Genomic DNA, 13,506 nt, shown 5'->3' on the forward strand with positions numbered 1-13,506 from the left:
TGCATTAAAATAAAATTTATGATTAACATTAAAAATGACCTTTGAGGTTGTAGTCACTCATTTTTCTCTTCCAGTGTTTGAGTCTTTCTGAATGAAGTACATTGCAATATTTTGTAGATATTATCTGTATTTAATGGCCACAGTTCAATTTTAGATAAATCGTTTAGTCAAATTGTTTTATCTTAAACAATTGCATTTTCCCATTTATTCCTACCCATTATCTGAGGTTCTTATCAACTTTTTCTCAGTAATATAATGACCGTATATATTAAATTATAAAGTAATTTTCTAAGTTAGAATCATATAGAATTACTTATGTGTCAACCTATATGAAGATAAATCTGAGTATTTGTGAATGGCCAAATGAGCAGCATCCAGATTCAGAGAAATTTTAGGGCTATTGAAAGCCTTAATATAGTAGAAACAAATTAAAGCATTTTAAAATAGCTACAAATAAATAGATTTTAAAAACTGTCCTTATATGGTCATAAAAATGAATAATAGAATGGAAACTAATTCTTGTAGAGGGACTTACTCTTAAGGAGGTTTAAGAAATGTGGCATTGGAAACCAGATCACGGTTTTTCTCTGCCTCTGGTATGGTCTCCAATTTCTAATGTTAAAATAAAGGTAGGAATGTCTCTATCTTGAAGGATGATGAAGTTCAATATATAAAAAATGCCTAGGTAAAGTTATCTCTAAAATTCCCCTTCTACTTTCTTAAGACCTTTAAGTTCTTCAGAATGAAACCACACTGGCTGGTTTTTACTCCAGGACTAAAAATACAGAACTGGATTTTATATCAGATGCAATGTGAGTTGAATATATATGAGAAGTACCCCACCCTCATTTAAAAGGACCTGTAATACTATTCATTATAGGAGATTTGACTGGTTTTTAGGAATCCATTTTGCTGGTGCATCTTAAGTCTTCCACCTGATTGGTAATATATTGAGAAAAGCTAAGTTGCTAGGGCTGAGGTGTACGGGAGGCACCAACTGGTATTTGTTTCATTAAGCTTCGGCAAGCTATCCAATTACTTAATGCAAATAAGAAAAGTTTACACTAAACTCCTACTTCTTTGCTTAAAACTCTAGAGAATTTAAATGAGGGGAGATATGTATTTAAAAGCAGGAAATTTAAATGAAACTTAAATCAGGGGCTTAATGTAGAATAATATTAGACCATGAGATCTAAAATAATAAGTAGGAAATGCCAGTAAATAAAGAGGGGAATGTATTCGCTCAAATGGTGGGTGTGTTTTCTTTTGAGATGATTCTCAAATCTTTGGAAACTGAAGTTAAGAATGAGAGACTTGGTCCCGGTCCTTCTTTTTCCTAACCCGGGCAGTGAATGCTGCTTCCCCTGGCAGGAAGAGCATCACTCTTCTTCCCAGGGGAATGTTTGTGAGATAACGTGGCTCCTGATGTTTAGCTCCACCATTGGGCAGTAGAGTTCACAGAAGTCCAGAGAACAGGGTCTCTCATTTGGCTCAAAAAAAGACAAACTGGTTGGCCACACAGCCATCTGTCTTTCATAGATAATCATTGAATAGAATATCTGGATGGGATCTGAAACCAAGGAGATCAGAGAGGATCTCCAGAAAGAACTGGGAGCTTTTGAACATATAAGCAGTTTTTCTTTGTGAAGTGGTGTACTTCATTAAATGATTTAAATGAATCACTGGAAGAGGAAACTTATTAGAGGAACAAATTGCTGTAAATTAATGTTTTGGAGAGGAGGGTGGGGGAGATGGAGGAACAGTGCAATTTAAAAGTTTCTGATCTGTAGCTTTTATTTCTAAAGGCACTTGACAAGCCTCAATTAATGCACCATTTATCTGAAACTGTGTGCTCAAAATAATGGGAAAGAAAACCTTGTTCTTTGCAGAGGCCATTTAAAGTTTCTGGGACCCTTTGAAGGTCAACATGAGACTCTATAATTCTTTCTGGGTATTTCTGGACCTGATTGGAGTTTCTTCTGCCTAAGACAGTTTCTTCTTCTCCATGTAGCTCAGCTAATTCCCTTTAGACATCCAGTCCAATAGTACTGCCCACCCATGTAGTGTCATAGCAACCTTATTTAAAAATAATGCATTTTCCTTTTTTAAAAAAATATTTTTTAAGTTATACATGGGCACAATATCTTTGTTTATTTATTTGTATGTGGTGCTGAGGATCAAACCCAGGGTCTCATACGTGCGAGGCGAGCGCTCTACCACTGAGCCACAACCCCAGCTCCTGCATTTTCCTTTTATGATTTAATTAAGCTTCATGAGGGCAGGGACTCTCTCTCTTCCTCACCACTTTATTCTCAATAACCAGAATGGTGCCTCTCACCCAGTGATTATCTACTGGATGAATTCATGAATACCATTTACTCTTACTAATGTACAGTTTTGGTTAAGGAGTGGGAAGTCTAAGAATTAGTAGAAATATAAGTGTTCACTGAATGAAAATTTGGAGATGATACTTCTCTGTTTTATTTATCCATTGGTACTATTTTTTGCAAGCATTTTATTGAATGAAATAATATGTTTCAGGTATGGGGTTTGTAAGATGTGTAGCTTCAAAGGATCTTACAATTATGAAGTTTAGCCATCAAATTTTAAAGGTGAGAAAACTGAGATTTATTAGATTCCACAGCTGAGTAGCTATTAGGAAATGAGAGTTTGTTCTGGGTCCTTCTTCTAAACTCCTAACATACAGAATTCTATTTCTTCAACAATCACTGTGCAGAACCGACCTTCCTTTAAAATAAACTGTTGGGAATTTGAGCAATTCTATTTGTAAAGATAAATGAAACTAACTCTAAGAATTTATTAAGAAAGAAAAATAATTTTCTTTGTAGTCAATTTGTAGTAGTCTCTCTGAATCCAAAATCCACAGTTAGTTAGATGTGGATGTCCCAAGAGCTCTGGAATGTTCACACCCTTCTGTTGTTGGTCATTTACTGTTGTCTGGATTTTATCACATATGTGCTGCATGTATGTTGGACGAGGATCCGGCTTGCCTCTCTGGTTGTTTCACACATCCCTCAGTCTTCTGTTTTCTCTAGGTTGATACTCATACTTGTCTATGGTTACAAGTATGCTGTTCATTTGTTCAATTGTTGACACATGCCTGCATACCTTCAACAAGTTTTTTCTGAGGACTTCCTATGTGGTAGGATGGTAGTAAGTACTGAGTACCTAGCAGTCAACAAAACTAGACCAAGGCCTTCCCTTTATGGAGTTCATGGGCAAATGGGAAGAGAGAAAGCATGAGAGAGGCATGCATGGGAAAAGGAAGGGTTGCTAGCGTCTGTAGAGTAAATTTTCTATTTTAGAAGCCCCTCGATAATAAAAGCAAAGCAGAACCTCCCGTTGGCAAAACATTGGGAAGAGAAGCTGTTTTGTGGTCACAGTGTGGTTAGTGAGTTGGGGGATTTCCTTCTTCATTTCAGAAAATCTCTACTTTTTCTGTATCCCTGATCCTGTCCTGGGCTCTGTGGTGGCTACTGCTGGCTGACACTTGCTGAGTCTTGTTGTCGTGCCAGCTTTGTGTACCAGGTTTGTTTAGGAGAAGGCTATGGGGAGGCATCACACCTGCTCATGTCCTCGTGAGAGTGGCAGGACTCAGGGAAGCTAAGAGCACTCAGCTAGCAGGTTGGAGCCTTGATTCAGACTCAGGGCTCCAACTTCATGGTTCATTCATTGGGGGCAAGTATGGCAAACTAAATAAACCTTTATTTTTATTATAGCATTGAAGACTTTTGTTCTCATGGTTTTGCTTCTTTTTTCATTAAATTGCCCAAATTTATGGCCTTATATTTAATTTGAACCACTTATAGCTCCATTGTAATTAAAATTGATATATAAGTAAACTCAACTAGAAAAAAAAGTAGTTGTTGTTAAATAGTACTTCAAAATTTGATATACCCAGTTACATGATAAAATATAGTTTATAGAATTCATTTTTACGTTTATAAATTAATAATGTCATTTTTATGATGTGTGTGTGTATGTGTGTGTAAATTGCCTAGCATAGCCGGGTGCTTGTGTTGTACGGTTTAATCCCAGTGGCTCTGGAGCCTGGAGGCAGGATGATTGTGAGTTCGAAGCCAGCCTCAGCAACTTAGAGAAGTGCTAAGCAACTCAGTGAGACCCTGTCTCTAAATAAAATACAAAAGGTGCTGGGGATGTGGGCTCAGTGGTTAAGCAACCCTGGGTTCAATTTATGACAAATAAACAAGTAAGTAAATAAATAAATAAATTGCCTACCATAGTGCCTGGCATGTAGAAAGTAATTCATAAGGATAGTAATGTTATTGTTTTATTTCAGTTTCCACCTCGCATGCAAAATCGTTGATGCTTTATTTTTATTTTTTGGTACTGGGGATTGAACTCAGGTGTACTCAACCACTGAGCCACATCCTCAGCCCTGTTTTGTATTTAATTTAGAGACAGGGTCTCACTGAGTTGCCTAGCACCTCACTAAGTTGCTGAGGCTGACTTCAAACTCATGATCCTCCTGCTTCAGCCTCCTGAGCTGCTGGGATTACAGGCGTGTGCCATCACGCCTGGGTCTGATGTTTTTTACTTGTAGTAATATACTCACAAAAGTGCTTTAAATGCACAGTTCTGTAATTTTTTTTTTTCAGATTTTAAAAACAAAATTTTTTCTTTTTTTAAAATTTATTTTTATTTCTTACATATATGACAATAGTGGAATGCATTACAACCATAATTATCCATTCACAGCACAATTTTTCGTAACTCTGTATATAAAGTATGTTCACGCCAAATTGCTGAGGTCATTAAATCAAATTACAGTTCTATAATTTGATTTAATGATCTCACCACTTATCAGTGCAATATCCTCATGTGGACTGCTCCATTTTGATGTCGCTTTCCTGGTGTGTCACCAGGATTTCTGAATTGAGCTGTGGCTCTCAAACTTGACCATGCCTCAGAACCCCTGGAGGGCTTGTTAAAAGACTCTCGGAGCTTCTGATTCAGTAGGTGTGAGGTGGGGGTCTAAGAACTGGCATTCCTAGCAAGTTCCTAGGTGATATTGCTACTGGTTTGTGGACCATGCTTTTAGAACAAATGCCCTGGGGAAATGGCATGACTTTTAATTATTGCTGTTCTCTTACATGTCCAGTGGAGTTTGATGTACTGATATCACTGATGTTGCTGAACTTATTGTATGGTCTTCATGAAATAACAGAGAAATTTGGTTCCTGTATGCATCATTGTGTTCATTGCTGAAGGAAGTTTCCTAAAGGTTTCCTTGACATTAGAGAATTTCAAAGAATAGGTCTTAATTTGTTTCTCTTATTCTTCTTTCTTCAAGACATAGAACCAGACAGGTTTTTTTTTTTTATATGTAAAGCATTAAAATTTTGGAATATATCTAATTAGTTTATTTTTATTTTTTTGGTACGAGGGACTGAACCCAGGGTTACTTAACCACTGAGTCACATCTCTAGTCCTTTTTATTTTTCATTTTGAGACAGGTTCTCAGTAGGTTGCTTTGGACCTCACTAAGTTGTTGAGGCTGGCTTTGAACTTATAATCCTTCTGCCTCAGCCTCATAAACTGCTGGGATTATAGGCATGTGCCACTGTGCCTGGCTGAAATATATTTTATTGAACAATTTTATGTTATAATTGATTTGTGAGAATTCCAAAAAATCAGGAAGTTATGGCAATTAAAATATAGTAACAAAAAGTTTTATCTTCTTAGTTTTTTTTGGAGCCTTTTTAAAGCTAAAATTTGAATAAGTAGAATTTGGTGCTCATCATTCACTGATTTCATTCAGTCTTATACCAGTGTAGCAATTTTACCTTTTCCTTTTAAAGCTTTAGATTGTACTTTTGGGGATATGATGGTGTAGAAGAGTTATTCTCTCAAAGAAGAAAAGGCAATCAGAAAATCTTTGTCCATGAGATTAGACTAAAATGTTCTCTCATTCAGTGATCACTGAATGCCTTTCTCTGCCAGGCAATATGGCAAAAATCGGTGCCAAAGTAATTTATCTTTATCATGTACAATGAGGGGTTTCAGTGGATTGTAACTTCAGATGGTCTAATTGTGTGATGAGGCTACTGATATTCTTAATGCAATCTTATGCCTTGTTAATAGAATTAGAATTGTGTACCCAGATAGGTGAGGTTCTGCTGTCTTATTTTGCTAGTCGGTGTGTGGAATGCGTGGTGTAGTTTGGAGCACAGAGAAACATTGGAGTCATTCCAGAAGTGAGTTGCCTGCTGTTGAGAGGTGTTGCTGTGTTTGCATATGAGGATTATTGGAAAATGGGAGTAAGATGTTGGGCCAAAATATGTCTTCATGTGTTAGTAGTTCATCCCTGCTGTGATGTAGCATCCATATGGACAGAGATCTGTCCACCTTGAGCACCATTGTGTCCTCAGTGCTTAACACAGGGCCTGGTGTGTGTTCTATAAATAATTGGATTGAGTCAGTTTTGGGGGAAGAATAATCATCAACCTTCAAATATTTGTTTACCCCCGCTGTGATTCAAGAAAATATTTAAGATGCTAAAGATTGTATATAGCATAACAGATCTCCATGGCTTGTTACTTAGCTTTGTTACTTAAATTTCTATAGAGTGGATGGGAATTTTTAGTTGGGGAGATTTCAGTTTTATAGAAGAACTTTTTAAAATTTAGGTCTATATGACAGTCAAATCAATAAGCTTTCTCATTGGTGTGAACTGTTTTCTCTAATGTGTGGGTAGAGGCTGCGTGGGAATTTGGTACCAACTTTTGTAAATTGTGGGTCAAGATGAGGATTTCAGCCATTGACACTCAACAATGGGTATATATCTGCATTTGTATTTAATTATCTCACTTAACAAAAAAATAATGTCAACTGATAAAATATTTTCTAAGTAGACCTTTTTTTTTTTTTATCTTTTTAGACTAAAGCAAAGCAGGGACCTGGAGCGAGAGAGGGCTGCTGCCAATGAGCAGTTGACCAGAGCCATCCTTCGAGAGAGGATTTCCAGTGAGGAGGAGCGTGCCAAGGCCAAGCACCTGGTGAGTCCTGAAGGTTGATAAAGATATTTTGCCTCCAAGAAAATCTTGGATGTCTGGGAAGAGCTAAGAACTCTGTGCCACTTTACTGTTGAGAATCTTCATGTTCTCTTTGCTTATACCTTCTTGGGTTTTGCCTTTTACAAATAGCTGATAATTTAATATTAACCATCAAGGACCCCGAGGTAACTTCAGAAGAATTAAAAGAAAGATCAGCTCACAGACAGGCAAATGTATTACACTAGGCTGTTAGCATTTTTCTCTCTTTTGGTTTTATTATCATTGAAACCTCTGGGGCCAGCTGACCAGCCTTCTTTTTCTTTCTGGTGGCAATGACCAGATATTCATCTTGGAAGACTCCAGTGATGTGAGCTAAGGTGGGTCAGTTACTCTCTGGACTTTAGGAAGGGACAATGTCAAACAAGGGCTTTGTGGAACCATCTTTTACTTTTAAGGGAACCAATAATTTTTAAAATAATTTTTCAATTTTTAAAATGGTATATAAACAGCTTTTCAAAAATAGATTGTTAATAGAAGGAAGAAAATTTAAAAGGCACCTGTAAGTCAGTCTGTCTGATGTAACCATGGTTTACATTTTTTTCTAGTCTATTACATATTTAAGATTTGGATAATGCTATATACGGTACTTTCCACCTTGAATATTTTCTTGTATCACAGGTCATTTTTTGAAATGTAGGTTTCAATGACTGAATAATACTCTATCTTTTATATCAACATAAACTCTCGACCAGTTGCCCCTTAGTAGGTAAAAGTGGAGCTGCTCTGGTTGAAGCCCGTGCTCCTGACTCTCAGCCCCTAGATCAGCCTTCTTAGAATTGCAGATGTGACTCCTCAGAACCTTTAGTCCTCCAGGGACACAGATGAGAACTCAGTGGACAGGGAGATAAGGACCTTATTGTTGAGGACTTTTGAATGCCAGAGCTCCTAGTTCAGCAGCTGTTGGGAGTTACTAATCTTTGTAAGAAAAGGGTCAATTTCTGTTCTTTCCTAGTCTGTCTGTCGCTCTTTTTATAGTGTTCATTAATATTGGAAAATATTCATTAATTTTAGGAAGTTTGACATTTTTCTTCCCATTTTTTAAATGATATATAATAATTGCACATATTTAGAGAGTCCAGGGTGATAACTCAGTATGTGTATATAACACACTATGGTCAAATCTATGTAGTTAGCATTTTTCTTTCCTTAAACAGTTATCTTTTTTTTTGTGTGTGTTGGGAAGCTTCAAACCCTTGAACTATTCTCTCCTATTCTTTATTTTAAAGTATTTTTTTTTAGTTGTCAATGGACCTTTATTTTATTTATTTACATATGTGCGGAGCTGAGAATTGAACCTGGTGTCTCGCACACGCTAGGCAAGCACTCTACCACTGAGCTACAGCCCCAGCCCCTCTTTCCTATTCTTTACCTCACTAATTTATTTGAAAAGCTAACCTAAGACCAGGTGCAAGTAGAGAAAAGACAAGGAAAAGTTAATATACTATAATAAACCTATTTGTTTCGTGACTGATGCAGAGTAGATGTTAAGCTAGAACAGAGGTGATAGACCAGAAAAGAATTGTCAGTGGGCTCACTGGCAGCCACACACTGTGTGGGACTGAGAGAGTAAGTGAGGGAGAAGGAAAGTCAGTCACAGTGGAAGAGGAATAATTTCAGAATTAAAGACACTAAGTGTTGAATAATCTAATTGATGATTACGCCTGTTCTGTGTCTAAGCTGAAGGGTTTTTTGAGGAAGTAAGAAAAACGTCAGGCATGTGGGTTGAAGCACCATTTCCGTGCCTATTGAAGTCTCCCAACTTGAAGGATAAGGATGGAGTGGAGAGGGGGGTTATTAGTGCTCATGTTTGAGAAAGGTGGGGGTGGAAAATTCTTTTTCCAGTGGGCAGAAGAATTTTTGTTTTGCATTTTCACATGCCTTTTGGCCTTTTGCATCTTAGACTTTTTTCTCTTACTACCTGAATTTGAATATAATGTCTTCTTCACTTAGTTTAAGATTCTAAAACCTCAAAACTCACTAACCATACACACTTAGGCAAGCACACACACACACACACACACACACAGCCAGGTACATGAAGAGGAGAGTGTTCACAAAAAATGTGAAAGTAGAAAAAGATTTCTTATCCAAAAGTAACTTAAATATTATATTATATAGTATGGTTGGAACAGTGTATATTCAGCCCATATTCTCTTTCTACCTAATAAATCTTGTCTATTGTATTTGTTTGTTTATTTATTTTTGTTTAGCTGGTCAAGCGTAAGAAACTGATACTATACATTCTATTTTGTAGATCTCTTTCTTACTGATTCTTGTATTGTGTGGTATAGATGGCAAATTACAGTACTCACAACTCCTAAATTTCACCATCTATCACAATATTGGCCAATTGAGTCCTCAAAGCACTGAAGGGATACAAGTAGAATTTATATAGTTGGATGCTAGCTCATTCAGAGGTCCCTTCCTAGCTTGAATGTTCCATTCTACTTGAATGTATGTTAGGGCCCATAGCTGCCGATGGCAATTAAGGTACTGGATAATTCTGGATACTGGATAATTTATTGACCATATTTTTTCCATTATTAACATTTGACAATACAGAAAACATAACTATTTATTGAAAAAAGATGAGAAATTAAACCCCAAAAATATTAAAATCAACTTAGTATCATCAAGCAAAGATAATGATGTTAATATTCCAGTTTATTATTTAAATAGTTTTTTTCACTTGCCAAAAAGTTTGTATATTTATATTTGAATGTGTAAATGTGTTAGGCCAAACACAGATAATAGAGTGCATAGTTTTGTACTCTTATATTATTAAACCTTCTCATTTGAAGACATTTAGACTATGTGGTGAAAGTCTTTGTATCTATAAATGTGGTTTTGTGTGATCACTTTTTAATGATTGAATGTATTTCAATGCATTTTTTCTAATTATTAAACTTATACAAGGTTATTATAGAAAAAATTAAAAAATATAAAAATTACTAAGAAAATAATTGTCATTTATTATTAATGGTTAGAGGTATAAAATTCTTTGTAACTCCTCCATATATATTCCATATAGATTTTAAGCTTTCAGATTCTACAACCCAGCACACTCTGAAACAGAATCATGTGGTGTGAACTGCGAGCCTGCTCTTGTACCATACCCCTTGATTCCCCGTGGAGGGGTAGGTCTCTTCCAAACCCACAGTTCATACGAGAGAGAGTCACCCCAAGGATGTTAGTATTAATCTGCTGTGAATGCTGGCCCCCTGTTGTTTAACCCTAATATATGGGCTCTTTGAACGATGGCCAAATATTGCTTTGTTCCTTTCTTTTTTTTTTTTTTTTTTGGGAGAGTGGAGAGAGAGAGAGAGAGAGAGAGAGAGAGAGAGAGAGAGAGAGAGAGGAGAGAGAGAGAGAGAGAGAGAGAATTTTTTAATATTTATTTTTTTTTTAGTTTTTCGGCAGGCACAGCATCTTTATTTGTATGTGGTGCTGAGGATCGAACCCGGGCCGCACGCATGCCAGGCGAGCGCGCTACCGCTTGAGCCACATCCCCAGCCCCTGCTTTGTTCCTTTTTATTTTGAACCCAGGCATTGCAGCCTGTAAGAAAATAGAGTTGGATTTCCTACATTTTAAATAATTAGACAGCAGGAAACCTAGGGTTGGAATTGGAAGGCCGTAAGTTGAGCATCCCTTGTCTGAAATGCTTGGGACCAGGAGTGTTTTGGATTTTTTACTTTTTTGGGATTTGAAATATTTACTGTGATATCTTGGGGATGGGAACCCAGTCTAAAGATGAAATTCATATGTGTTTCTTCTACAAATGTATGCATATAAGGTGAAGATAATTTTATCCAGTATTTTTAATGTGTCTGCATTTTGACTGTGGTCTATCACATGAGATTAGGTGGCATTTGCCACTTGTGGCATTATGCCAGCAATCAAAATATTCTGGATTTTGGAGCATCTTGGATTTTAGCTGTGTGCTCAACTTTTACAGTGACATACAGCTATCCCCTTTCCCTAATCCTCCTGCTCACTAACAATTGGTGTTTAGATCACTGTCCCCAGAATTGCCAGTCCAGGCTTCTCCTCCCACAGCTGTTGTAGCAGCTGGCTTTATCGTAGAGACAGGATGGCTTTGTCATTAAAGTTTTAACATAGAGTCAGATCAAAACTCTTCCCCCTTGGAAGAATTGCTTTGGGTGGGCAAGCTGTTACTTCCATTCTAGATCCTAGGAAGAGTATACCAGCCCCTCTATACCAGCTCCTCTATCCTGCACTGACTGATGCGGATATTTTAATCAGCTCATTTTATCCACCATCCTCTCGTGGTTTTACCTGCCTGTGAAGCAAAATTCATGTTAAAGATATGCTGCATAGAAATAGAAAAGCACCTCTGTAAAGAATGAAGACTAATTAAAAGGACAGGACCAAGAAACTCTGAAGTTAATATAATTTGACATTTTGTGTGTCTTTAAGATCTTGTACATGTTATCTGCTATTTGATATGTCATTGGAATTTTTTAAATTAAATAATAATAGGGTTTTTTTTAACTTGTAATTTTATTTGATTTCTTTTATAAAGTGATTAAAATTTTGATTCACTTTTTATGTTATTAAATTTTGTTAGTTTAATTTTAGTTATGTATTATTATTCATCACCACACTATGCAGTATTTTCTGTTTTTTTTTAATTTAAACTTTAACCTTCAATTTATTTACATAAGGCAATATTTATTTAAATATTCTGGAGCATATAAACCTGAATATGAAATGGTTTCCTTCACTTTAGGATGATGTTTTATTGAGTACTTACTATTTGAAAATTACAGGGCTAGGTACTAAAGATGTAGAAATGAAAGGACAAAATGTCCTTAGGAAATTCACTGTGTAACACAGGAGTCTACTACATTAGAAATAATGCTTGCAAGGGCAATGTCTGTTATTAAGCTATGCTACTTATTGTCTTATGAAAATTCTCATTTTTTGAAAGCAGGAACTTTGTCTTGTAGCTCATTATATCTGCATTTGTTCCTCCAACTTAGTTTAAATGTCTAATATTTGTTGATTGAATTAATGCATGAATACATATTTGTTAATTGAGTAAATGAATCAGTGAATCTACTCAAGCACTGGAAGCAGTAGGAGAGGAAATGGAGAAGAGTGAAAAGGGTTTTCTGTGAAGTGGTGCCTGAGCTGAATCTTCAGGTATGGGTGGGTATTTTCCCCAAGGTGAATGAGAGGGAATGGTGTAGCCTTGGACAATTATAGGCAGAAGCCTGATTGTGTGGGGACAGTGGAACGCTACAGAGAGTTGTTGAGTGGGAAGAATAGGGCACCAGAGTGGAAGGATGAGGCAGAAGTAGTTGGTGGAGCAAAGATTGCACAGGAAACATGTGCTTGCAAAGGACCCTGGACTAGGCATGTAGAAAAGTTTGAAGCAGGGAAATGAATGGTTAAAAAACATTTTGATGGCTCACAGTGATGTGTGAAGGAAAGAACAGAGAAGATGTGACTGGAAGCATAGAGACCAGGGGAGAGAACCTGGCATTAATCCAGGTGAGAACAGGTGGTACCTGAATTAGGGCAGTTCTCACAGGGATGCAGAGAAGAGATGTAGAAATATTTGGGAAATAGTATTACTAGGGTCTTAAGTTTTAAAGATTGAGAGAAGCATTAAGGCAAGCTACAAGGTTTTTAATATCAGTAGCTCTATATCACTTTTAATAGAAATTTTATCAGCTTTTAAAAATTGTCCTGGGTTAAATGTGCATTGTAAAGTATAGAATTGGGCAAAGTCCTGGCCTCAGATACTGCATCATTATTTTTAGCTCTTGATGAGAACGTTCAATCAGTAGGTTCTTTGGTCTCTTTCTTTGTTTTTCTCCATCACAAATTTATTAAACACCTACTATGTGCTAGGCACTGGAAGTTGCTGGGGCTGCAAATTAGACCTGGTTGCTTTTCTCAGAGAATCCAGTGGTCTTTGTGAGGAAGGTCATCCTTACCTTGGATTTTCTTCTTTTACCTATGTTATAATTTTTGAATTTGTAAAACCTCATACTGTTTAGAAAAACGTAACACTAAAAAAACTGGGTGCATAAACACATAAGTTTAGTTTTTGCAAATTTAAGTGACTGTTTCACCAAAATGTCACTTTTCATCCCCAGTTTCCTTTTTGTCTGAAATGCACCAGTGAAGCAATCAAGAAGAAGAATTGATTAATTTTGTGCTGTGTGCTTTTCAGTTCTGTGTTTTCTTTGTGCTTCAAACTGTGACAGTTGAAATTTTATGTTAAAAGAGAAAAAGGTTTTGAATTTAGGGTATGGAGGAAAATGACTAAATTAAAGGGAGTAGATAAGAATACCTCTGCTGTCCAGATGTAAGTGAGGTTCTACCCAAGGGCAAATGATACAACTAGGGTTTGTAATTCTGAAATGAGCGAACAAG

The 13,506-nt window shown here is 36.5% G+C and overlaps 1 protein-coding gene across 1 annotated transcript in view; it reads left to right on the plus strand.

The window, feature by feature from the left end:
* The window catches only part of Chchd3 (coiled-coil-helix-coiled-coil-helix domain containing 3), a 273,743-nt gene that overhangs the window by 93,338 nt on the left and 166,899 nt on the right, over positions 1 to 13,506 (plus strand). Inside the window, exon 4 of the mRNA XM_076833112.2 lies at positions 6,923 to 7,040. Within this exon, the coding sequence (XP_076689227.1) occupies positions 6,923 to 7,040 (118 nt within the window). The remainder of the gene's footprint in view (positions 1 to 6,922; positions 7,041 to 13,506) is intronic.

The sequence above is a fragment of the Callospermophilus lateralis genome, chromosome 1, assembly GCF_048772815.1.
Source record: "Callospermophilus lateralis isolate mCalLat2 chromosome 1, mCalLat2.hap1, whole genome shotgun sequence".
NCBI lineage: Eukaryota > Metazoa > Chordata > Mammalia > Rodentia > Sciuridae > Callospermophilus > Callospermophilus lateralis.